The sequence below is a fragment of the Aethalodelphis obliquidens genome, unplaced genomic scaffold, assembly GCF_003676395.1.
Source record: "Aethalodelphis obliquidens isolate GAN/ISIS:26980383/991018 unplaced genomic scaffold, ASM367639v1 scaffold26, whole genome shotgun sequence".
Lineage (NCBI taxonomy): Eukaryota > Metazoa > Chordata > Mammalia > Artiodactyla > Delphinidae > Aethalodelphis > Aethalodelphis obliquidens.
The window spans coordinates 14,858,453-14,886,436 of NW_020837970.1; the positions used below are offsets into that span (position 1 = coordinate 14,858,453).

The 27,984-nt window shown below is 35.7% G+C and overlaps 1 protein-coding gene across 3 annotated transcripts in view; it reads left to right on the forward strand.

The window, feature by feature from the left end:
- PIAS1 (protein inhibitor of activated STAT 1) overlaps positions 1–27,984 on the forward strand; it is a 128,422-nt gene that overhangs the window by 82,100 nt on the left and 18,338 nt on the right. For all 3 annotated transcript variants that reach the window (XR_003436418.1, XM_027123430.1, XM_027123431.1), the window contains exons 5-8: positions 2,026–2,116; positions 2,761–2,895; positions 10,756–10,861; positions 21,532–21,605. Coding sequence is in view for 2 of the 3 variants with exons in the window: in XM_027123430.1 (XP_026979231.1) it covers positions 2,026–2,116; positions 2,761–2,895; positions 10,756–10,861; positions 21,532–21,605 (406 nt within the window). In the remaining variant the exon portion in view is untranslated. The remainder of the gene's footprint in view (positions 1–2,025; positions 2,117–2,760; positions 2,896–10,755; positions 10,862–21,531; positions 21,606–27,984) is intronic.

The window sequence follows — 27,984 nt, forward strand, 5'->3', positions numbered from 1 at the left end:
CTTCCCCAACCCCCCCAATTCCCCCACCTGACACACACATATACACACACTCTGAACCAAAGTAATGTGGCTTTGGTCTGTTCTACATGTTTGACTTCTGGGTTAGTTTTCATTTGAGGAGAGTATCCCAAGACTAAAATAAAGTTTGAAAACCATAGCTCTAAAACAAAAGATCTAGTTACTATCCTTAGTACTAACGTACGCATGCATTCTTTAAAGCAGCAAAGAGGTATGGTTCACATTCCAAAGGAGGGTTTTCTTTCTAAGATAAATTCAGAGATTCTAAGGGGATCTTGACGGTTAAAAATGGCTTAGCCATCAAATTTATCTCCAGAATTTGATGAAAAAACAACCATTTTGTATTATATTTGGTAATTGTTAGGTGGTTCTTTGTATTTTACTAAATTGTTTTCATCCCTTCCTCACCCCCTACAGCAATCCCAGTGTATTAAGTTGGGAGTGTATACCTTCCACTATCCTAATTATAAGTCTTCATCTAAAACATGAAAACAATTTGGTCAGAATTAGGATCAATATTTTCTCTATTAGATTCCTAATCTGTTTTCATTTATCTGTTTCCCCTCCCCACCCCCATGAACTCCTATATAGAAACTTTCTGCTCTTGTTCCCCATTTTTAAAATCTTTTTTTTGTCTTCGGTTTGTAAGGGTGATTTAGATTTTCACTTTTTACTTAATTGAATAGCAGTCAACTTGTCATATAAATTATTGCTTTTCTGTAGCTTCAGGCAGCCAGGTTCACGTTGCTAATTTATCTCTGCATTGGAGTAATTGATTGAAAGCTTTATGGCATCCTCTTACTGTTGCAAAGTAAAGAACTGGCCTGTAATAGAAGCTTCTGCTGGGGTTAGAGATGATCTTGTGGGCTTTGACATCTGTTTGCTAAGTATATTTTGAGAAAATCTTTGTAGATTAGTAATTCTCAACCTTTATATGGATCTCTAACCCCTTTGAGAATCTAATGGAAGCTACAGATTGTCCCTGCTTAAAGATGACCATATATTTATATGTACCCATAACATTTTATATAGAAAATTGTCCCATTTTGTGGACACTCCCTCACACAGATTGCATGGCAGGCAGATCAAGATGTTGAGAGAAGGTGTTTGTGCATGATGAATATTTCACAGAATTCAGAGATAGCATTCTTCTTAACATGTAACTCAAAGGTGCTGTGAACATTCGGTAAAGTGGAATGAGCCTCAGCTCTATATTGGGAATAAGGAAGTATAATAATCAAGAATAGTTGTCTTAAATAGCAAATTAATAATTTATTTCTTGATCTATGTAAGAATGGAGTGAGAATGTACAAATTATGTAGTTGTCCTTGGTTTTCCCAAAAGATAACACATTTAATTTAGAAATAAATGTTTTCATGAGTTTCTAAAATAGTATTCTAACATGTGGATATAATGGATATTATAATGGATATTATATTATAATGGATATAATACAATTAATGTTATTATTCAGCATCTTCAGTTTTCAGGGAATAATGGAGTACCTGGGCTTGGTGGACAGAACTTGATCCTGGGGATGGACTTCTAGCATTTTCAGTATAGTCTGCTGAGAACCAAAAAAATGTTTCACAGACAAATAAATTTGGGAACTACTATATATTTATATTTCCCTCTTAAAAAGTTACAGTTATTGTTAGCCTAGCTCTGAGAAGTTCTATATGGAGGAAACGTAATTTATTTTTTGATTCAAAATTTCTTAAATTTATTCAACCACAGAGCACTTCCCCACCTCCTCCCCCCCAAAACATGCTTGAACAAATGACTTCAAATATTATGAAGAGAACTACAGGTTGGTAGTTGTGACCACTGAAACTCTACATTGACAGAATTATTTATTTTGAACCTATTTCATGTATTTATTCAGGTTTAGTAGTTTTTTGCTGTTGTTATTAAGTTTGACCATCTTTTAGATTAGCTGTGGAACAAAAATATTAATGTGGTGTCATCCTTTAATAAAGGTAATTAAACTTGTCCTTTATTGTTTAGGTTTTGTTTATCAGAAACCAGTTGTCCACAAGAAGATCACTTCCCACCCAATCTTTGCGTGAAAGTGAATACAAAACCTTGCAGCCTTCCAGTAAGTCCCAAAAGCTATTTTTTTAAAAAGTGCATTGCCAACATAGCTAGCAAATAAGTCATCACAGCTGTTGTTAATCATATTTTTCGTTAAGAAAACATCTTTATTTTGGATATATATTCATGTGACTGAGTGAAACACTTGTACCAACTGTGTACAATTAACAGCTGTGACATTAGCTATGGAGACATAGTCTAGGAGTTGGGTGTGGTAGCTTTAGTGTTTTACTGAATTTTGGGAAGACGAGATTGTTTCAACAAAACCTCAGATGTATTCGTGTGAGTCTGGAAGCTTTGGTTGAATAGAGATTTGAAGAATGCTGTGCCTTTAACAGAGGAGTGGGGGCTGTTGTTCACCTTTAAAATAGTCCTTATATACTTATCCAAGCTCTTTATGAATTCAACCTGATTCTTAAATTTTAGAGATTTTTAAGTTCTGCCACCAGTATTTTTCTCAGGCTTACTATGAGACTGTATGGTTGTTTAGAGAAACATACAGGAAACTCTTACAAACGTTTGCTTCTCTACTTTTAAATGAAAATACTCATTTTCTCATATGTAGTTTGTAGGTTTTTTTTTTTAAGGAATGGAAGTTGAAATGATTGTGGAAGTAATAAGTAGAAATAAATTATATTTCATCCTTAGGGTTATCTTCCACCTACTAAAAATGGTGTGGAACCAAAGCGACCCAGCCGACCAATTAATATCACCTCACTTGTCCGATTGTCCACAACTGTACCAAACACCATTGTTGTTTCATGGACTGCAGAAATTGGAAGAGTAAGTAAATTTTTGTTTCTACCAGATTTTTGTATTATAAGGAATGGTTAATCTCCATGGCTACCTGAGCTTTTGTGTAAATAAAATGAGTTGCAAAAGGATTTATTTTTGTCTCACAATGAATTTTCAACATGTTCCCATTTAAAAAAATGGGATCTTGCCCTACCCAGTGTTCTATAACCTGATAACTTTCACTGAGTAATTTTCATAAACATCTTCCTATGTCATTTCATGTTCATCTGCATAATTTTAAATGGCTACATCATATTCCAATATGATGTTCCCTGTTGTTGAACATTTATTTGGTTGATTGATTACTATTTCAAAGAACATTTTGAAGACCATCCTAGAAGCTCTAACTTTGCATACATACATGGTAATTTCCTTAGAGTAAATTCCCAGAAGTGGAATTGCTGAGTCAAAGAGCATCAGAATTTAAAGAAATTTTGTGTACATTGGCAGATTGCCTTACCAAAAGATGTTGTACAGATTTATTCTCTGACTTTGTGTTTATTCACGTGCCTGTCGACGGATAACATTGAGTTTTATTTTCTTTAAGATCTCTACTAATTTTAATAGGTAAATAGTGGTACCACACTGTTTTAATTAGTACTCCTCTTATTATTATTATTATTGTTTTTTTTGCGGTACGTGGGCCTCTCACTGTTGTGGCCTCTCCCGTTGCGGAGCACAGGCTCCGGACGCACAGGCTCAGTGGCCACGGCTCATGGGCCCAGCCGCTCTGCGGCATGTGGGATCTTCCCAGACCAGGGCATGAACCCGTGTCCCCCGCATCGGCAGGCGGACTCTCAACCACTGCGCCACCAGGGAAGCCCCTGTACTCCTCTTATTATTATTGAGGTTGGACATATTTTATGTTTGTGATTATTCACATTTAAAAATCATATCAGTATCTATTTCTGTATTGCTGTTTTTATTGTTTATGAGTTCTTTATATATTGATTTAACCCTCTTTTACATGTGGCAAATGTTTGTTTCTAGTTTATTGCCCTTTATTTAATGTGTAGAAGATTTAAATTATTATGGAGCCAAATCTTAACCAGTTTTGTTTTTCTTTTTTTAATTTATTTTTTATTGAGTATAGTTGAATTACAGTGTTGTGTTAATTACTGCGGTACGCCAAAGTGACTCAGTTTTACATATATATATATACACATATATATACATTATTTTTCATATTCTTTTCCATTATGGTTTATCACATGATATTGAATATAGTTCCCTGTACGATCCAGTAGGACCTTGTTGTTTATTTATCCTATATATACCAGTTTGCATTTGCTAATTCCAAACTCCCACTCCTACCCTCTTCCATTGCCCTCCCCCTTGGCAACCACCAGTCTATTCTCTACGTACCTGTTTCTGTTTCATAGATAGGTTCATTTGTGTCATATATTAGATTCTACATATAAGTGATGTCATATGGCATTTGTCTTTCTCTTTCTGACTTACTTCACTTAGTATTATAATCTCTAGTTGCACAGTTTTGTTTCTTTATAGTCTTTCCAGTCAGCCTCCATCAAGTTTAGTCTGTCTGCCCTTCCCAATCTTACATAAATAATTTGTTTATATTTTTTTCTTGACTTTTGAGGTTTCTAGTTTTACCTTTAAATATTTAATCCATTGTGAATTTATGTGTAGTGTGAAATACAAATTTAATTTTTTAAATAGCCAGTTCTAATACCATTGACTAAATAAATGCTAATTCTGAAGCCACCATTATTACGTATTTGCTTTGATTTATCCTGTGTGTGTTCTGAACTTTTCTGTATTGTTTCTTAGCCTAGCATTCTTTTTCCGGCACAATTTCAGAATAGTTTTGATTATTACAGTTTTATGATATGAGCTCACGTCTATTCACTAATTCATTTGAAATTTATAGAATGTGTGCTATATTCCATGCACTCTGCTGAAGACTGGCAGTACCATAGTGAGAAAAAAAAGTCCTGACTCTTGGAGCTTAGGATCTAGGGGGCAGGTAGTCACACGAAAATGTGAACTGTATTATAAGTAATATAAAGAAGATGTGTGTGGTGATTTTAGAGTATTAAAGGCCACTTTGCACTAGAGAGAGGTCAGGCAGGGCTTCCCTGAGGAAGTAATGACTGAGCTAAGAGCTGAGAGAAGGGTAGAAGGAATCAGGTGAAACGTTCAGAGAAAACAACATTCAGAGTAGTCCACTGGCAGGTGTGAGCCTAGTTCTTCTTAAGAAACTGAAAGGGAGGAGGAATTGCTAGAGTACATAGAATACGGAAGAACAGGATACAAGATGAAGCTAGAGAGGTAAAAAAGGACCAAACCGTGTAGGGCCTTTGAGGTAATGTTAATGTTAAGGATATTCTGTTTTTAAGCAGAAAGTTTACAGGGCCATATTTCTGTTTAGAAAAGGCCACTCTTCAGAGTGGTGAACAGCTTGAATGGAGACCAGAGTCATGCATAGAGGTTACCTCTTACTATTGCTGAAGCGTTAGTGAGAGAAATAGTATATTAGTCTAGAGTGGTGGCACTGGGGATGGAGATAAATTGGTGGATCTGTAGGACTAAATGATAGATTAGAAATAGGGGCTAAGAGAAAGGGAGAAGTCAAGGATGACTCCTTGGTTTCTGGCTTGAGTGACAAGGTAAATGATAATGTTACTGAGATAGAGGAAACGCTGAAAAAGGACTGAATTTAGGTGCGTTTTGTTTTGCTTTGCTTTGCTTTGAAGGAAGGAGTATTGGAGGACTACATGGAGACAATCATGAGTTCAGTTTTGAAGCTTTTGAGTTCGAGATGCCTTTGAGACATTCTGAAGAGGCATTGGGCATATAGGCTCAGAGGATAAGTTTGGGCTAGAAAAGAAAATGAGTCATCTGCATATTGGTGGTTACTAGAGCCATACAAGCAGGCTGACATTGGTTAGGGGAAATGTAACAAGTAAAAAGAAGAGAGTGTTGAAGGCTTACCATTCTTGAGGAACTATAACTTTTAATACTGGATAGAAGAGAATGAACCTGCAGAGGACATGGGGAAATAGTACCAGAGATGTGGGGCAGAACAGGGGGGTGGGTATGAGAAGCCAAGGGAGGAGTTTCAAAGAAGAAGGACAGGGACTTCCCTGGTGGCACAGTGGTTAAGAATGTACCTGCCAATGCAGGGAACACGGGTTCGAGTCCTGGTCCGGGAAGATCCCACATGCCGCGGGGCAACTGGGCCTGTGTGCCACAACTACAGAGCCTGTGCTCTAGAGCCCGTGAGCCACAACTGCTGAGGCCCACGTGCCTAGAACCCGTGCTCCGCAACAAGAGAAGCCACTGCAACGAGAAGCCCGCGCACTGCAATGAAGAGTAGCCCCCAGTCAACTAGAGAAAGCCTGCGCGCAGCAACGAAGACCCAATGCAGCCAAAAATAATAAGTGAATAAAATAAAATTTATTAAAAAAAAAGGAGATGGTAAGCAGTACTGAGCAGATGTTGAGAAGTCAAGTATGTTGAAATCTAAAAAAATACTTTTTGGATTAGAAACATAAAGTTGACTTTAGCATGAGCTGTTTTGGTGAATGGTGGGAGGAGAAGCCCGATTGTGACCAGGCAGAGGTAAGGCAGTGGAGATAGTTATAGAAGGGTAGCTTTGGAAGTAGATACAGCTGAGCTGGAGGGAAATTTGAGATGAGAGTTATTTGTTTGCTTTAATGGGAGAGTGTTAAACATGTATAAAGGATGATGGCAGGTATCTTCTTGGGAGGAAGAGATTAAATATACACGAGAAAAATAATAGTGAATTTCATTAACTAACTCATTGTAGCTAGGAGGGACAACTTCTTTATTTAGTGGAATAAAAGGATTGGATGCATGTACATGATTGGTACTGGAGAGGTGGTAAGTTCTGATCTGATGAATTCTCTTAAGTCTGTGAGATAGGAGGTGAGAGAAGTCTGCTGAGAGTGAGAGAAGAAATCGGGGCATTGAGGAGAGTGAAAATGTTGAAAAAGTAATTGCATGGAGTAAGACATATTCCCCTGCATTATTCCCCCAAATCTTTCTGGGAATAAATGAGCTTGCCTTTAAAATTTGTATATTAACTTAGAGAGGAATAACTTATTTACAGTATTTAATGTCCTTATTTCAGGAACTGTATGTTTCTCCATTTATTCAAATCCTCTTTCATGTTCCTCAGTAATTTAATAGGTTTCTTCTTACAAAGTTTCCATATTTTTTATTGATTCTTGTGTTGTTTATTATTATTACTGCTATTGTAAATAGATCTTTTTTCTGTTATATTTTCTAAAAAATGTATTTATTGTTTTATTTAAAAGCTAGTTATTGTTGAATATTTACTTAGTACATAAATTCACGTATTGGTTCTGATAGCTTTTTAGTAGGTTTCTTGGTATTTCCAAATAGGCAGTTTTGAGTCTGAGATGTATCATTATATGAATAATGATAATCCTAATACTTAGGCCATAATTTCTTATTCTTGTTCTCTGTGCTGTCTAGAACCTTCAGAACAATGTTAAGTAATGTGAGTGCTAGTGGACATACTTGGCTTGTTCCTTAACGTTAATGAGAATACTAGTGTCACAACATTAAGTATTATAATGGCTATTAATTTTTGATAGAACTTAATTATAGCAATAACATAATCCTATGGTCCTCTTTTTTACTGTATATCTTTGAGAGAAATGGATTTTGAATATTATCAAAATCCTTTTTTGAGATCTATCAAGGTTATATATTTTTTCTTTACCTAATCAGTATGTCACTATTAGGTTTTTAAAATCCTTTTAAATGTTTTTTTCTAGTGTACCTTGGGCTCCCTGTTTTTGTCCCCCTTTTTGAAGAGGGTATTGCAGATGTTTTGGGTTTTGTCTGTGTGTGAAAAGTGTATAAACACCAGGGTGTTTACAGTGAACTATGAAAGAAGTCAAACTGTGGGAGAGGAGGGAAATGTGGTTGCTGATATATAGCACTAGAGGAGAGGGGGAAATATTCTTCCATGGGAAGCCTTCCACACCTCAGAAAGAAAACAGTAATCTTCAGTGATTTGAAGATCTCCCAGGTAAGCTTTGTGTAGACCATGATCTACAAGTTGGAGACCTTCTTTTTGAAATAAAACATTGAAAGAAAATTATTCTTTTCTGAAGCCCAAAAGATAACTTATTAGATTGGTTTTTGATCCTAGTTTTATTCAGCTTGTGAAGATACTCTGAATAATTCATGTAGGATCTCTTACTGTTTTGGGGATTAATTTCTGTATTATTAGTTGCCATTGAGAAGTGTTAGCATTATGTCTTCAAAGGAAATAAATGGAAGAGCTAATGCTATGGTGGTAATCGTCTTACAATATATTGTAACTCTATTCAGTCAAGATGTACACCTTAAACTTACACAATATTATATGTCAATTATAGCTCAATTTTAAAAATTGTAATATAAGAGAAAAAGAAGAGCTAGTACAGTGCTTGAAGGAAATAAGTGAACTATGTTGTAACTTCTTATCCTACCTCAGAGTAATCACTGCATCTAGCCATTTATTAAATTGTCATTGTTTGTAGAGAAGTTATTTAGATACTGGTATAAAGGGCACTTAAATGAGATATCTTAATAATGAAGAAAACGTCCTATAAACTTGATAGACAATTTTGAAGACTTTGAAAAAGCATTTGACAAAAACATCAGTGTAATGCAATATATTTCAGTAGTTGGAGTTAAGTAGTACTTTGAAGCGTTAGCAGGAACAATGTATCATGTACCTAGGAGAGATGATATACCACGGTGGAGTTTTGGCGGGGTTGCTGCTGAATCTCTTTCATGTGATATAAAATTTAATTCCATATTATCGGTACAAGTGGTGTTTGTTAATACCTGACCTTCTTTTTACTTCCTTTTTTTTTTTTTTTTAATTTCTTATCTGGTTACATGTTTCAACTAGAGTGAACATACCTTTTCACTGAACTTGTAGTTTCTACTTGACCTCTCCTTAAAAATTTATATAAAGCCTTAGGGTGATTACTAGTTCTGAAGATTCAGGCTGTAAGTATATATAATAATTTCACAGTGTTAATTAGCATTTCTCCAGTTTCTATCATACTTGAACCATTAATCAAATAATAAAGGTGAATAAGGATTTTTTTTCTAAAAGGAGCTTTTTAGTTTTATATTAGATTGGTATGTTGTGTGTCTAAAATTTTGGTAAGTTTTAAGGTTATTTGTTCCTCATTAATAAATTAAGGGATTTATTAATGAAAGTAAATTAGCTTTTTAAAAATGTTTAATTTTTATTTTATATTGGAGTATAGTTGATTTACAATGTTAGTTTCAGGTGTACAGCAGAGTGATTCAAGTTATACATATATCCATTCTTTTTCAGCTTCTTTTCCCATTTAGGTTATTACAGAGTATTGAGCAGAGTTCCCTGTGCTATACAGTAGGTCCTTGTTGATTATCTATTTTATATATAGTAGTATGCATATGTTAATCCCAGACTCCTAATTTATCCCTCCCAAATTAGCTTTTTTGATACTTCATTTTTTCCTGGAAAATGTGTAGCATGTGAACACGGATAGGTTTCTGAACTCTAAGTGAAAATTTGACCTTCCAGAGGGTATTGTACAATATATTCTCTTCTTGCCAAAAGAGGGGGATGCATTTTCCAAAGTGTGAAAGTAACTGAAAGTTGGAATGTACATTGGACTAGGTTAGGAGGGTCAAAGCAAATGGTATGTGAAGTCAAGAACTATAGAGAACTACACTGGCCTTGGCCATTAGTCCATTGTCCTGACGTCCCTTCACTTTCCTCTTGATTTCTAGTGCCACCTTTGTCATCAGGCAGGTGCATGATCATGAGCAGATTACATATATTTTTTAAAATTTAAAATTAAAAGCATTTTTGTGTGCCTCCATTTTATCAGTCCTTTACTTAGAAAGATACTTGCCCTACGTATCTCTTACAGGCCTTCTTTGAGGTTTAAATGAAGTGGATAGTATATATTAAGAGTGTGTGTAAAACTGTATGTAGCTAATAAATAGAAGATGGCAATAATTATTTTTCCTTTTGCTTCTTTCCAAATCTCTTGATTCCAACACCAAGTGGAAAGTGGGCCTTCTCATTTAGATCTCTCTCTTACCCTTCATAAGCCTCAGCCCTCTTTTCTTCCTCTTATCCAGTCATGTACCCTTTACTTTGCCTTGGCTTGTTGATAAACTATTTTCTTTGTCCCCCTTCTCCTAGTACCATCTCTGGGTAGTCCCTCTGCTGGTAATGGATATTCATCTGTTCTTTTGCCAAACCATCAGCTTCTCTTTGAAAATATTTAATATTCCCTCTGCTTGTTGTGATAATAGCCCAAGTAGGGTCTTTTCAAAACTAGTTAAAGGCATAGAGAGAGATTAAATGGATTAGGATGCCAGTCTAATTTTTTAAATAGCTACTGCTACCTGCTAAATACGTTTTATGATGACTTTGACATCTTATTGGCATTGGTTTATATTTATTTTTAACAATGTTCTTTACATAAGTGCCTAAATTGATTAACTTCAAGCATAGGTAGTCAGGTAATACAGAAGCATGACAGACCTGGCATTATCTCTTGAAAGTTGCAAAATTAGAACAAGTTCTTTTACTTTTCTACACTTCACTTTCCTCATCCATAAAAATAGGATTACCTCAGCAGCTTTTTGGTTAAGATTAAATGAATTACCATTCATGAAAACACCTAAGATAGTGCTTGGCGCACAGTAGGTGTTTTAAACAGGTGTTAATTTTCTTTCCCTATCATTGTGGGATTAAAATAGATGTACCTATTTACTTACGTATGTTGTTTGCTTTCTACATCTTTTTTTTTGTTTGTTTTTTTCCAGAACTATTCCATGGCAGTATATCTTGTAAAACAGTTGTCCTCAACAGTTCTTCTTCAGAGGTTACGAGCAAAGGGAATAAGGAATCCGGATCATTCTAGAGCTTTAAGTACGTATGATAACTTTATTTTATTTATGCAGCTGAACTATTTTGGTAAAGGTTAGAATAGTGTTTTTCAACTCAAGAAATTTTAGGGTTTATTTTTTTTACTAGAGCTTGTCATAGTGGATTAAAACACTGAAAACTTTGTTTTGTGAGCTAGAGTAATTCAAGACTTAAGAGTAGTTTTAGGGACTTCCCTGGCAATCCAGCGGTTAAGACTCTGCGCTTCCACTGCGGGGGGCACGGGTTCGATCCCTCATCGGGGAACTAAGATGCCACACATTGTGTGGCGGGGCCAAAAAAAAAAGAGTAGTTTTAATATCTTTGTCATGACGTATATTTTATAGTTTATATTTTACTGATCTTAAAATTAACTTTGTAAAGTCAGTACATGAATACAGAAGAATATTTTACCAAAGCTTCATAAAAATAAATAAGTGTTCAGGAATTCTAGGAGATGGAAAGGAAATCTTGGCATATATTTTACAAGAGTTATTTTATATTTAAGGTTTATCCAGGAAAAATGTCCAAGGATATGTGATGACAACATCCCTGCATTAACAAAGTAAAAAGAGAGTCAGTGGGGTGGTAGTTATAATAATGAAGTAGGTTCTGCTTTTAACCAGTTATGTGGCCTTGGAAAGTCAGTCTACTCGTACTCTGAATCTCTTATTCTTCATCTGTAACAAGAAGTTTATACCACATCATAACCTAAAGCTCCTTCAAAATCTAGGTTCTTAGGTAGGAATAACTAGATGGTTCCTTTTGTTCAGGTGAACTTGAGAGGTAGCAAGGGGCACATTGACTCTTCTGGCCTCAGCGTTTGAGGCCAGAGGTTGGTGGCCTTTCCAAAGAGTTGAACTAAGTTCTTCCTTTATTCTCTTCTTTGTGAGAGATAGATGGATTGGGGGATGGGGATGGGCACTTGGAGAACAAAGCTTTTACAGATGGGGGTTCGATAGCTACCCTTTAAGGATTCTTGATGTGAGTTGATTAATGAAGCCCACTATCAGATTTGTAGTTAGGAACATTCTGGTAGAAAGAAACTAAGGTAGTAAGACCACCTTTCCTCTTGTTTCCCTTTGCGACATAGCTTTTATCTCTTTTTCTAACCTGTTTCTATGCCGGATATAAAGATCCCATTACCTCTGAATATCAGTATACCCTCAAGAGTTCATTGAAGGATTTTTCTGTATAAAAAGGGTCCTTTTAAAATTGAAAATATTCTGAGTCAAGAGGAGCACACTAGTGGCTAATGCCTCTGTAGGCATTCCTTGATAGACAGTGGAGAGCTAGAGGTCTGGTTTGAGGTCTAGGGGAGTGGAAGCACCTTTTGGCAAGGACAAGGAGATGAGTGGGGGATCCTGAAAGAAGAGGAGGGACAGACACCTGCTTTGAAGGAGCACACAAGAGAAGAATTTTTCTTTTTTCACACTCCATTCTGGTCATTCTCCTGAGAATCTTCGTATTTGCCACATAGCGTTAGAATTTCATTTAGTCAGAAAGTATTATGGAATTGTGTGAGCCTGTGTAGAAAAGGTCATACCAAGAAATAAAGCTGAAAGCTGATGAAGCTGTTATGTTGCATAATAATAATAAGGCAAGCTGTCTTTGCTCAAGCTGTAAATTCTTCTCCGCTTGCAGCTGTGGCACCATCTGGAGGGAGAGTGGGAAGGTGAGCCTAGAGTTATTTTATTTACTAGAACAAACCACTGTTAGCCACTGTTAAGCAGCAAAAGCTACTTAATTCAAAAGTGGTTTATTTCATCTCTAATAAATCCTGGAGGTGGAGAGTAGTTGCAGATTGGGTTGGATTTTTGTGGAACTTTGTATCTTATCTTGTTGGCTTGGGGAACCAACAAAAATTTAATTTGGATCCTACCAATAAAACATTTGTCATAATTGACTAAAGAACAGATTGTTTGCCTTTATGCTATCTCTAAAGAAATAAGTTACCCAACAAATTAATTATGTAATTAAAAGATTGTGTGAAACAACTTGACAGAAGAAAATGTTGGTGGGTTTCTCAGATATTTTGTAGAATCAAATTACCCACAAATATGTTCATTGTAAGTCATTCTTAATCTTATCAATGAATTCTACTGGCAAAATTTTATTAGTCAAATCAGACATTATTCTTGAAATAAAGTCAATGGTATTTAGACTTTTCACAGAGAAATCCACGCTGATTCATTTGATTTAGTAGATTTTTGTATTGTGGTTTCCGTCTTCGTGTAGAGTTGTCCCCTCACCACTATCACAAAGCAGTCCTTTACTAATTCTTGGTCAAGTTCCTGTCTCCTCTTCTTTTTCCCTTTAGCAATCACTTTAAACCTTAGCCATACTTAAACAATATTCCCCCTCTTTCAACACTGTCAGCGCAAGAAAATCGGTGCTATAAGATGTGACTTGTCTAAATTGCCCATTTCTTCCTTAATGTCACAAAACTACTTTTCAACTTATCTTCATTTGTACCCATCCTTATTTATTCTCTTCAGTCTCAGGAGGAAATGTCCAGTTTCCTGCCCAAAGTTAATTTTTTATTCATTTATTCTTCTCATTCAAGAAATTGTATTAAGAGTCTACTGTGTTCCAGGCACAGGAGACTGTAGCCTTAAACAAAACACATACTGTCTCTGCATCCGTCAGAAGTTTTGCAGTCCAGTGGGAAAGACAGAATTAAATGATTGTACAAGTCATTAGTGAATTACAGTTGTGACATGTGTCTTAAAGAAGAAAGACAGGGAACTCTGGAGGTAACAGCAGGAGAACATAGTCCTCTCTGGTGCTGTGATGTTTAAGACACAATTATAAGGATGAGAAGGAGGTAAGCCCCAGATGGGAGGAGAATATGCCAAGAGACAAGGCCAGTAGAGTTGAAGTGGAGAGAACAAAGGAGGAAAGTGGCCAGAGAGATAGCCATGGGGTGAGTTCATATAGATGATATGAAGACAGATGATAAAAAACCCTTAGAGGATTTTTAAGCAGAGTGGTACGATCAGATATGGGCAATAAAACGTTCACTTAGTAGACTGAATTGAAGGGGAGCTAGGCTGTTGTAGTGAGGCCAGTTAGGAACCTGTTGTACAGATAAGAGATGATGATGTCTTGAACTGAAGTAATGGTGATGGAAATAGAGAGAAGTTGATGGTTTGAGAGGTGTTAAAGGGGAGAAGTGGTGACTACGTGTGGGGAGTGAAGAAAAAGAAGTGAAGGAGTTCTAGGTTCCTTACTTACTAGGCACCAGCTTACATGGTAGTGCCATTTACTGAAATGGAAAACAGTGTTGAAAAGATCCGGTTGCAGGCGCAAGATCAGAGTGCACTCTTGGACTTTTGGTATTTGAGATGTCTATGAGGCATCCAGATGGAGATGCTCAGAAACAGCATTACGAGGCCTCTCTGCTCACTTATCTGCTCTCTGTCCTGTATTTTCAGTTCCTTCCTCCGCTCTATAGGCTTTCTGTCAGCCTTCACTGTCGAGTCTTTTTCATCCTTTAGAAAATACAAAAGCAAGCTACTCTCTAGATAGAGATCTGTGTTCCTCCTGTTCTCATCCTAGTTTCTTCAAAGAGTCATCTAAACTTCCCTTTCTACCTCCTCACTGCAACCCATTGTGAACTTTTAACTCCCATCATTCCACTGAAACTGCTCTTGCAGATGTCACAAGTGACAATCTGATTGCCAGATTTAAAGTTTATCTTTTCAGTTTATGTCAGATATTTTTGCTGCATTTCATACCAACAACTGTCTCCTTGAAATTCTCATCTCTATTTCTTCTCAATCACTTGCCTTCAATGGATACTCTTAAGGGTAGTATCCTAAATGTTTGTTTTCCCTGGGTTTTTGTCCTTGGTCTCTACAAGGACATACATACTTTCCCTAGAGATAATCACATTTACTCTTGTGGTTTAAATTAGCACCAACTCCCAAATACATATTTTCATTCCAGACCTTCCCCTGAATTTCAAATGTAGATACACATAGCTAACTGTCTTCACTGAAATATACCACTGGTTCCTCAGATTCAAGTAGTGAAAACTGAACTCACTAAGTTCTATCAGACATAAACCCTAAATATTTCTCAACTCTGTTGAGCTCTCTCTCTCCCTACCATCACTGACCTCATTTAAGCTCTCATATCCTGCCTTTATTTTAAAAACCTATTCTTGAATTATATATTCCTCTCCTTTCTTGCCCACCCCCCTTTTTGTTTTTTTGCGGTACGTGGGCCTCTCTCACTGTTGTGGCCTCTCCCGTTGCGGAGCACAGGCTCCGGACACGCAGGCTCAGCGGCCATGGCTCACGGGCCCAGCCGCTCCGCGCCACGTGGGATCTTCCCGGACCGGGGCACGAACCCGTGTCCCCTGCATCGGCAGGCGGACTCTCAACCACTGCGCCACCAGGGAAGCCCATTGGCCCCCCTTTTTATATCTCTCTTCTGGTAGCAATCTAAGTGATTAATACAGATCTAATCTTACCATTTCTTTGCAATCCATGACTTCCTAACACCAATGGGATAAAAACTCCAACTTGTTAACATGACTTAAACATATAGCTTTCCATGGTGTGGCACCTGCTTATTACTTTCCGGTGTCATCTGTATTCATTCTTCTTCTCATTCTTTTTACTCCAAAAATAATGAATTCTTTTCTTTTCTTCAGTGCTTTGCCAGTATTGTTCTCTGTGCCTCAGACTTCCCTGTTACCTACTTTGCCTAAATTCTAGTTATCCTTCATGTTTCACTTTTTCCAGGAGGTATCTCAGAACCCCCAGAGTTGATGCATTGACTTTGAGCTAGTTTCCATTACAGCACATTAGAGAAGTATCTTTGCTCTCTACTAGACTATGAGTTCCTTTGGGCAGGAACTTAATCTTATCTTTCTTTGAATTCCTAGTGCTTAGCTCAGGGCCTGGCACATAGTAGATCCTCAGACTTTTGTTAAGTAAACTGATGAAAAGAGTTCTTGAGTAAAAGATCACATCTCTGTGCCTCTGTTTTCTTGCTTATAAAATGAAGTATTGGACTTAATATGTTCAATTGTTTACAGCCTTAAAATTCTAAAAAGGAGGGCTTCCCTGGTGGCGCAGTGGTTGAGAGTCCGCCTGCCGATGCAGGGGACACGGGTTCATGCCCCGGTCCGGGAAGATTCCACATGCCGTGGAGCGGCTGGGCCCGTGAGCCATGGCCGCTGAGCCTGCGCGTCTGGAGCCTGTGCTCCGCAACAGGAGAGGCCACAACAGTGAGAGGCCCACGTACCGCAAAAAAAAAAAAAAAAAAAAAAAAATTCTGAAAAGGAAAGAAATTTTTTTGAAAACCTAGAACAGCACTAATAGAACACTCTGTGGTGATGGAAATGTTCTATATCTGCACTGTCCCGTGTGATAGCCACTAGTACTATGTGTCTGTTGAGTACTTGAAATGTGGTAGTGCAACTGAGGAACTGAATTTTAAATTTAATTAAATTTAAATATAGCCACATGTGACTAGTGGCTAACTCTCATAGCACATGACAACAGGGATTTTCAAAGATTAATTTTAGTAAATTAATCATCATATAGTAAAATAGTAAAATACTGTTACGGCTGCAGCTCACAGTGACACCAGAAAACCTGACTGAAAGATTTACCCGGTGTTGGTTGATGCAGCAGGATGAATATTGATGTCTTATTTTTATTTTTCACTTTCTTATGAAATTTAACATACTGATTCCCCCCCACACCTTTCTTCTTTTTTTTATTTTGGTTGTGTTTATTCAAGTATAGTTTACAAGCAGTAAAAATTCACCTGTTTAAGTGTACAGTTTGATGAATTTGACAGGTGTATGCAATCATGAACTAAATGCCACAATCAAAATATGTAACATTCTTCACCCCAGAAAGTTCCCCTGTGGCACTTTGCATTCTGTCTCATCTCCTTACCCCCAGTTCTTATAACCATTGATGTGATTTCTGTCTCAGTGGTTTTTTCTTTTCCAGAACTTGAAATCCCACAGCATGTAGCCTTTTGTTTCTGGCTCCTTTTACATAGTATAATGGTTTTAGGTTCATTCATGTAGTTTGCTCTTCTTTATTATTGAGTAGTGTTCCATTTATCTGTACTGTAATTTGGGTATCCATTTATCAGTTGATGGACGTTTAGATTGCTTCCAGTTTTTCGTTATCATGAATAAAGCTGCTAAAACATTTGCAGTTTGCATATGAGTATCAGTTTTGTGGACATACGTTTTCATTTCTCTTGGGTAAATACTCAGGACTAGGATTGCTGGGTCACATGATAAATGTATAGAAAAGAGGTTGGCAGTTTCTTATAAAGTGCATATTCCATTTTTGCATTCCTACCAAGAAGATTTGAGATTTAGAGTTTTTTCCCCATTCTCTCTAGCAGTGGATATTGTCAGGCTGCTTTGATTTTAGCCATTCTGGTCACTGTGTAGGTGATATGTCGTGTGGTTTTAATATGAACTTTTCTAATGACTAACGATGTTAAGCATCTTTTCATGTGCTTATTTGCCATCCTTATAGCTTCTTTGATAAAATATCTATTCAACTTTTCCCTGCATTTATTTTATAGTTTGTGCTTTTTGCATACTATGAAATCTTTGTCCAACCCAAGGTCACAAACATTTTACTTCTAGAAGTTTTATTGTTTTATTCTTTGATCTAGGTCTACAGTTTATTTTAAATAAATTTTTGTGTATGATGCAAAGTAAGCTTTAGAGGTTCATTTTCTCCCCATACGGATAACAGTTGTTCTATAACATTTCTCGAAAATACTAATTTTTTCTCCATTTAATTACCTTGACACCTTTGTCAAAAACCAGTTGACCATAGATGTATGAATTTATTTCTGGACTCCATTATCTTCCATTGACCTATTTATCTATCCTTACACCAATAACACAGTCTTCATTACTAAAGCTTGATAGTAATTCTTGAAATCAGGTTGTCCTCCAACTTTATTTTTCTTTTTCAGAATTGTTTTGACAAATACAGTATATTAAAAGTTAATACATAGGGATCAAATAGAGTTTGTTCCAGGAATATTAGGTTCATATAACATTCAAAAATCTATCAATATAATTCACCTTCTCATCTCAGCAAACAAAAAAAGAAAAAATCATGTGATCGTCTCCATAGATTCAGAAAAAGCAGTTGGTCAAATTCAATATCCATTCATGATAAAACTCAGCAAAATAGAAGGGGGCTGCTTCAATGTAATAAAGGGTATTTACAAAAAGCCTTTAGCTAATATCATATTTAATGGTAAAAATCTTCACCCCTAAGAATAAGGCAAGAATATCTTTCTTAATGCCTCTATTCAGCATTGCCCTTAAGATCCTATTCAGCACAATAAGGCAAGAAAAAAGAAGCATACAGATTAGAAATGAACAATAATTATTGTCTTTATTTGAAGATGACTTCATTGTATAGAAAACATCCAAAAAATCTACAAAAAAGCTACTAAAGCCAATGTGTAAATTTAGCACGGTTGCAGAATACATGGTCAGTTTATAAAAATTGTATTTCTACTAGCTGTAAACAACTGGAAATTGAAATTCAAATAATAAGAATTTTAAAAATATGAAATACTTAGGAATATGTTACACAAAATATATGCACAATTGTATGCTGAAAACTATAAAACATTGGTGAGAGTAATTAAAATAAGACCTGAATAATGAAGAGATACATCATGTTAATGGATCAGAACACTCAGTATTGTTATTGGAGAAATGTCAGTTCTCTCCAAGTTGATCTGTAGGTTAAATTCAATCCAATCAAGATCCTAAAGTATTAAAAATATCTTTACAGGATTGATTGAGTCTATAATGGCAAAGGTGAAAAGCGAAGTTTTTTTTTTTAAATAGAAATTAATAAGCTAATTCTAAAATAATTTCAGAAAATTCTTTCACCTCTGAGAGAAAATAAACATACAAGTCACATTTTATTTTAAGTTGTGATAACTAATATTTATTTAGTATAATGTTAGGTTATTTTAAAGCATTTTATTTGTATTAACTCATTTAATCCTTACAACAATGCTATGAGGTACTGTTATTATTCCCATTTACAAGATGAGGAAACTGAGGCATGGAAAAGTTAAATGACTAAGGCTGAATTATAGCCTAGGCTGGCTCTAGATCCTGTGCTCTGAACCACTACCTCAGGTTGCCTTTCCTTTTTCATTTTTTTTCAAAGTACTAACACTGAACTTTGTTTTGCATAAGGCTGATATTATGATCTATGATATTGCTTCATTTAACTCGAAGTTTAAATAGATAAGATGTAAAGTCAGTTACTGTTCCCATTGCTGTGTGCATGGTGGGTGTTAGGGAGTGGTTGGTGAAGACATGCAGAATGGTTAGGAATCACATTAGAATTCTATTTACATGTTTGTTTCGTATGGCAATTGTTTGTCACCTTTAAAAGGATACTGTTTGTTAAATGTATCTTTATAAGAAAGGTTGGAGTAACATTGGGTCTATAATGGCAAAAGCATACTTTTCATAATTTACATATAATATTAATTAGCATAAGTGATATGATAACTATATTTTCCAAACTAAAACCCACGGATTGTGTGCCTTTTTAGATGTGATAGACAGCCTATGAGTTATATAGACTGTAAAAATTTTGAATTTCCAGGCCATAAAATGATTTTTTAGTCTGTCATCAGAATCACATCTGGAGCTTTTTAAAAACTACTTATTAGTGTCCCTCTTCCCCATTTTGGTTCAGTGGGCAGTTATAAGTTAGAAAGCTCTATAGGTAGTTCTGATGTGCATCTTAGTTGAGATCCACTAGTTTATGGAGGCAGTTGAATAGAATATCTAAGATTTGGACCATCTCAAAAAAATCCAGACTCTGTGATCATCAAGTTTAATAAAGGCAGAATTCTTAATTCTTTTTTTTTTTTTTTAGTTCTTTTATTTATTTTTGGCTGTGTTGGGTCTTCGTCGCTGTGTACGGGTTTTCTCTGCTTGCGGCATGCGGGGGCTACTCTTCGTTGTGATGCGCGGGCTTCTCATTGTGGTTGCTTCTCGTTGCGGAGCATGGGCTCTAGGCACGTGGGCTTCAGTAGTTGTGGCACATGGGCTCAGTAGTTGTGGCGCACAGGCTCAGTAGATGTGGTGCACGGGCTTAGTTGCTCCGCGGCATGTGGGATCTTCCCAGACCAGGGCTTGAACCCGTGTCCGCTGCATTGGTAGGCAGATTCTTAACCACTGCGCCACCAGGGAAGCCCAGAATTCTTAGTTCTTATAAATAGTTACCAGTTCAACAGACATCTGAAACTGTTCTACCTTACCCAAGTACTTTTCCCCGTTCCATTTTCTTGTATCTTTCTTTCCTTCCTCCCTCCCTCCCTCCCTTCCTTCCTTCCTGTCACATTCATTTGTGCCTCAGCTCTGAAATTCTATGATTGACTCCACAACTACTCCACTTGTGCCCCCTTACACATATAGACTTTAAAGTTATTCTGGAACAGCTTCTAAAATTATTGAAATATTACGTTTAGGCATTTCCAGTCTCACTTCTGTGCTGAAGTTTAATTAAAGTTCTGAGGTTTTCAGAAGTAACATGTCTCAGGTTTTCAGATGAGAAGTATAAAGGTCCTTGTTGGGCTTCCCTGATGGCGCAGTGGTTGAGAATCTACCTGCCAATGCAGGGGACACGGGTTTGCGCCCTGGTCTGGGAAGATCCCACATGCCACAGAGCAACTAGGCCCGTGAGCCACAACTACTGAGCCTGCGCGTTTGGAGCCTGTGCTCCGCAACAGAGAGGCTGCGACAGTGAGAGGCCCGCGCACCATGATGAAGAGTGGCCCCCACTCACCACAACTAGAGAAAGCCCTCGCACAGAAATGAAGACCCAACACAGCCAAAAATAAATCAATTTTTCTTTTTAAAAAAAGGTCCTTGTTATGTTAGACTGACTGAGAGTAACAGAATAGCTTCAAAAGTAAAATTACCAGTGCCTCCTCTCTTAAGAACCATAGGAAATTTGAACTGAGAAGATGTAGAGATTATCTAGTGTAGGCTGTTATTTTCCAAGAAGTAAAATTAAGCTCAGAGAGGAGGACTGACTTGCCCAAGGTAGCATAATTAATTAGGTTATGGATAAATAAATATAAAACTCAAATAATCATATGGTAAAAAAATCAATTGAACTTTTTTCTTTTTATAATTTGAAATTAGAGTTAATGTGTTTACAATAAATATTTGTATTATGTGAGCATTGTAAAAACTTATACATGTTAGTTTTATAGTTTTTTATTAGTTTCTTTTAAAATAATATTGTCATAGTTTAAAAGAAAGAAAATCTTTATCCAGTATCTTAGAGTTATAAAAGGAAGATGGTGTGCCATCAGCTGAATATATTAACCTGCTATATAAATTTCCTTTATGTTAGTGCAATGCAGTTTTTGTTTTGTGGGTGAGAAATAGGAGACTTACAGGAAATGTAGTCAGTCTATAGATATACAGTTGTTTTCCTTCCTTTGCTTATTGTAGAGATTATGAACCTTATAATTTTTATCTTTTCATTTGATTGGAAAATAATTGAGCAGATTATTTTTGAGTTCTTTTTTTTTAAGTTCCTCATTCTTTTTCTTATGTTGCATCGGTGATGTATCTTTAATAAACTTCTGTTTGTTTTCTCTTTGATGAATGTCAGTTAAAGAGAAATTGACTGCGGATCCAGACAGTGAAATAGCTACAACCAGCCTGAGGGTTTCTCTACTATGTCCAGTAAGTGTTAACTAATATTTGCTCTCCAGGAGGCTTAATATACATTTTCTTTGGTTATTAAGTATTTCCAGTATTTAACAAGTTCTGTTAAATTGAAACATGCCCACTTGTTTGTTAGAGTTTATGAAAAGTAAAAGACATCATGTAGTCTTAGGATTTGAAATCTAAACAAATATATGTCTATAAAAATTTTCTACTCTTAGTAAGTTATATTTAAATATTGCTTGTGGTTATTAAATGCCTTTCTCTCAGACTTAAGTGTAAAATCTCCACATAATGCATTTTATTATCTTAGTATATTTATTAAAATTTCATTTTTTAAAATAGTATACTTCTGAATAAAAATCTGGCCATGATTATTCACACATTCAATTTAACCATTTTGCCAACAATGACTATTAACAACAATTAAAAACTATTCTGTTTAGCCTGAATAATTGAATTGGTTATGCATATAAAAATCAACTAGAAATGTTTTTAAACCAGAAAATGAGATCAATTTCAGTCATTTCTACAAAATAAACATAAGGCTCAAGACATACCGAATGATTAAACTGGTAGTGGAAAAGTTTCCAAAAATGTGTTAAGGTTTATTTCTTAACTAGTTTGATGTCAGGTCCACCAACAGTAGGAATGGTAGTTGAATGATGCTTTCATACAAAAATATGTGAAAAACGGAGAGTAAATTACTTTGATATTTTGATTGCCTTTTCTGTAATTAATCAAATTAATCATATTTAAATCGGGGGGCAAAGTATGGAAAATAAGAGGACTCAGCTCTTTCCTTATTTGCCAGGATTGTTCAGGCAAGCCTGATATTGAAAGCTTTTAATATTGGAATCCTGCTAATCTGAGATGAAGTTATTTATTCTTAAACAAAAAATTTAAACAAAAATTAAGTGTTATTTGTCTTATATCTTAGTCTTTTATAATTTATAAAACCTCAAACAATATGAAAAAGTCATTAGCTCATGAAGTAGTTTATAATAGAGTACTTTGCATAGCTGTTTAAAAAAAATCTTTTTTGTTTTATAATTGCTAAGAGAACTCCTGTTCACTATTAAACGTCTATAAAGTACAGAAAAAAATACAGCGAAGTTAATAAAAATCACCAAATGTATAATTTTGTATATATTCTTCTATCTTTTTATTCCTTACTGTATAGCCAGTCATTTTTATAGGGAAAGTATTTTGACTCCAGGCTTTTTATATTATTACTTTACATTGTTAAATTCTTTCCCAAATATATAATGCAGTCATTGACAGAACTAAAGGGAGAAATAGGCAGCAATATAATAATAGTAGTAGACTTCCATACCCCACTTTTGGTTATAGATAGAACAGCCAGACAGATGGTCAATAAGGAAACAAAGGACTTAAACAACACTGTATGCCAATTGGACCTAACAGATATATACAGAATACTGCACCCAACAAAGCAGAATACACATTCTTCTCAGAACACACAGAACATTCTCCAAGACAGAGCACATGTTAGGCTACAAAACAAGTCTTAATAAATTTAAGATTAAAATCATTATGAAGTATCTTCTCTGATCACAGTGTGATGAAACTAGAAATCAGTAACAGGAGGAAAACAGGAAAATCCACAAACGTGGAAATTAAACAATACATTCTTAAACAACCAGTGAGTCAAAGAAGAAATCACAAGGGAATTTAGAAAATATCTGAAGACAAATGAAAATAAAAACACAATATACCAAAACTTACAGGATGCAGCAGAAGAGGGAAGTTTATAGGAGTAAATGCTTACATTAAAAAAGAAGAAAGATCGCAGATCAACAACCTAATCTTATACCTCAAGAAACTAAAAAAAGAAAAACTAAACCCAAAGTCAGCAGAAGGAAGGAAAATAGAGAGATTAGAGCAGAGATAAATGAAATAGAGAATAGAAAAACAGTCCAAAAAAATCACGAGACCAAGAGTTGGGTTTTTGAAAAGATCAACAAAATTGACAAATCCTTAGCTAGACTAAGAAAAAAAGAGGGAAGTCTCAAATAGCTAAAATTAGAAATGAAAGAGGAGGCATTATAACTGATGTCACAGAAATTAAAAAGATTATAAGACACTACTGTGCCAACAAATTGGATAACATAGAAGTGGATAAATTCTTAGAAACACATAACCTACCAAGACTGAATCATGGAGAAATAAGAAATCTGAACAGACTTATAACTAGTGAGGAGATTGAAGCGGCAATGAAAAATGTCCCAACAAAGAAAAGCCTAGGACCCTATGGCTTCATTGGAGAATGCTACCAAACATTTAAAGAAGAATTAACACCAATCCTTTTCAAACTCTTACAAAGAATTGAAGAAAGAATACTCCTGAACTCATTCTGTAAGGCTAGCATTACTGATCCCAAAACCACACAAGGACACAACAAGACAAGACAAAATGAAACAAAAAAACCCGAGAAAACTACATACCAGTATTCCTGATGAATATTGATGCAAAAACCGTAAACAAAATACTAGCAAACCGAATTCACCAGCACGTTAGAATGATCATACACCAGACCAAGTGGGATTCATAGCTGGAATGTAAGGCTGGTTCAGCATACAAAAATAAATCATTGTAATATACCACATTAACAAAATGAAGGACAAAAACCACATAATCATCTCAATCAATGCAGGAAAAAAACTTGACAAAAACATTTGACAAAATTCAACACCATTTCATGATAAAAACACTCAGCAAACTAGAAGTAGAAGGAAGCTTCCTCAACATAATAAAAGCCATATATGAAAAGCCCACAATGAACATCATACTCAATGTGGAAAGACTTGAAAGCTTTTCCTCTAAGGCCAAGAACAAGGCAAGGATGCCCACTGTCACCACTGCTGTTCAGCATAGCACTGGAAGTTCTAGCCAGAGCAATTAGACAAGGAGGAAAAAAAAGATTGGAAAGGAAGAAGTAAATAATCTCTGTTTGCAGATGACACGATCTTTTATGTAGAAAACACCAAAGATTCCACAAAAAAACCCAAAACAAACCTGTTTGAATTGAATTCAACAAAGTTGCAGGATACAAAATCAACAGTCAAAAATTAGTTGCATTTCTATACACTAACAGTGACCAAACTGAAAAGGAAACTATGAAAACAGTCCCATTTACTATAGCATCAAAAAGGATAAAATATTTAGGAATAAGCTCAACCAAGGAGATTGAAAACTATAAAACATAACAAAAAAGAATTCAGAGAAGATAGAAATAAATGGAGAGATATCCCATAATTATGGATTAGAAGACTTAATATTGTTAAAATGTGCATACTACTCAAAGTGATCTGCAGATTCAGTGTAGTTCCTATCAAATCCCAATAGCATTTTTTTGCAGAAATACAAAAAAAAAAATCCTTAAATTTCTGTGGAATCTCAAGGGACTCTTGAGTAGCCAAAACAATCTTAATGAGAACAAAGTTCCAGCCCTCACACTCCCTGTTTTCAAAACATCCTACAAAGCAGTAGTAATTAAGATGGTGTGGTACTGATAGAAAGGTAGATAATATAGACCAATGGAACAAAATAGCCCAGAAACAATATGGTCAAATGCCTTTCTACAGGAGTGCCAAGACTATATAATGGGAAAAAGATGGTCTCTTTAGACAGATGGCATTGGGAAAACTGAATATTCACATGCAAAATAATGAAGTTGGACCCTTACTTTACACCATATGTAAAAATTAACTCAAAATGGATTAAAGATCAAAACCGTAAGACCTTAAACTGTTACGCTCTTAGAAGAAACATGGGGGAAGGGCTTCAGTTGAATCTGGCAGTGACTTCTTGGATATGACACCAAAAGCAGAGGCGAGCGACAAAAGCAAAGACAGACCAATGGGAATACACCCGTTGGTCTTAAAAACTTAAAACCTTTTCTTGCCAGAGGAAACAGTTAACAGAGTGAAAAGACAACCTAGGGAATGGGAGAAAATAATTTGAGAATTTTATACCTGATAAGGGGTTAATATCCAGAATATATAAGGAACTTCTGCAACCCAACAACAACAACAAAACAACCTGATTAAACATAGGCAAAGGACTTGAATAGACATTTCTCCAAAGAAGGTATACAGATGGCTGACAAGCACATGAAAAGATTAACATCGCTAATCATTAAGGAAATGCGTATCAGAATCACATGAGATATCACTTCACACCCATCAGGATGGCGCCTATCAAAAAAATCAGAAGATGACAAGTTTCAGTGAGGACGCCACAGACACTGGAACCCTTGTAGACTGTTGGTGGGAATGTAAAAGGCAGCCATTATGGAAAAACAGTATGGAGGTTCCTCAAAAAGTTAAAAATAGAATTAACATATGATCTGTCAATTCTTCTGGGTATATATCTAAAAGAATTCAAAGCGGGCTTCCCTGGTGGCGCAGTGGTTGAGAGTCCGCCTGCCGATGCAGGGGACATGGGTTCGTGCCCCGGTCTGGGAAGATCCCACATGCCACGGAGCGGCTGGGCCCGTGAGCCATGGCTGCTAAGCCTGCGCGTCCGGAGTTGGAGCCTGTGCTCTGCAACGGGAGAGGCCACAACAGTGAGAAGCCCGCATAATGCAAAAAAAAAAAAAAAAAAAAAAAAAAAAGAATTCAAAGCAAGATCTTGAAATAATTTGCATACCCACTTTCATCACATTATTCACAATAGCCAAAGGGTGGAAGCAACCCAAATGTCCATCAAGAGATGAACAAATACGGTATAAATACATACAATAGAATATAATGTATGGAACATGAAAAAAGAAGGAAATCCTGTCATATGCCATGTGGATAAACCTTGAGAACATTACAATAAGCAAAATAAGCCAGTCACAAAAGCATAAATACCGTATGATTCCACTCATGAAGTATATAAAGTAGTCAAAATCATGGAAGCAGAAAGTAGAAAGATGGATCCAAGGGCTGGGGGAGGGCAAAGTGGTGTAGAGTTTCAGTGTTGCTAGATGAAAAAGTTCTAGAGATCGCTTGTACAACAGTGTGAATATACTTAGCATTACTGAATTGTACACTTTAAGATGGTTAAGGTGGTAGGTTTAATGTTAATGTTTTTACCACAATAAAAAATATTGGCCAGGGGGACATGGGGTGGATTCTTAAGTAATCAGATGTTATAACAGACTATGGTGTAAAGGAATGTGGTATTTTTTAACATTTAGAAAAATGGTTCACAGACCAGCTAAGTAGAGGGTGGGAAGAAGACAAAGTTTTTTTTTAAGGTATATACCTCTCATACCCTCTTTCCTCCAAACACCTATTTATCCACCCTCCCCCTTGACATGATTCCTTGCCGCCCCATTCCATTATAAAACACCAGTTCAGAGAACATGAGAAATTTAGGAATGTGCAAAGCTTCATTTTCCATTCAAATCACTGGAAGGAGTCTTGTTTTTCTGCAGTCTCATTTTAAAAGTGTTTACAGTTGTACTAATATATATGATGTTTATATTATTTAACATTTATATGAAGCATTTATTCATATAAATAAGGACTACAATATAAATCTTGATGTTCTTATTTATATAAATAGTTTTGAATTTCATAGTTCAGGTGATCTTTATATTATTAGAAAATGTTAATCATGTTTTGCTTGTTACACCTCTTAATTTAATCGGTGAGCTTTAAATTCTTCTTTCTATATCCCCCTGCTCCTTCCTTTTTAATTTGAGCAGTTACAGCAATTCATTTTAAATTGACTTATGCTTTCAAAATTCAGATTATAGGAAAAACAACTATATATATAACCCATAATTATAATACTTTTATGGATTTCTATTTGGCCAAAAGGACAATCCCTTTACAATAATTCTGGAACAGTAAGGCAATATATTTTAGGTATGTTTCTACTCTAAAAAGTAAAACTTCGTAACGGCAACTCATCTATATATCAAATTTATAGAATAATAAAAGAGATTTGTTCCCTTTGAAATATGTAAATATGATGTCTGACTGTGCATTTGAATTACCCTTGTTGTGATATACACAGCTCAAAATAAATGAGTTTCTGGTTTCTGTGTGCTGTTTAGCTAAAGGCAGTGAAAATAATTAAAGATGTTTTTGCTCTTTGGGAATTTTTCAGTTCTAATTTATTAAAAATAGAGCTGGAAGAATGTTTGTGAACCTGCTTTGTGAGATACTCCCTAGACCTGTAAATTCGAATGCAAATCACTTGGAGTTGATAGAAAAAAAAATAAACTCCTTGGAAATTTATTCATGAAATACTTACCATAATGATGATGATGAAAAAGTTATAAAATTCTCAATATCACACTACTTTCTTTTTATAAGGAAAAAGTACATATATTATTGATGTTTTGGGGGTCCTTTGGTATAAGCTGGTTTGAACT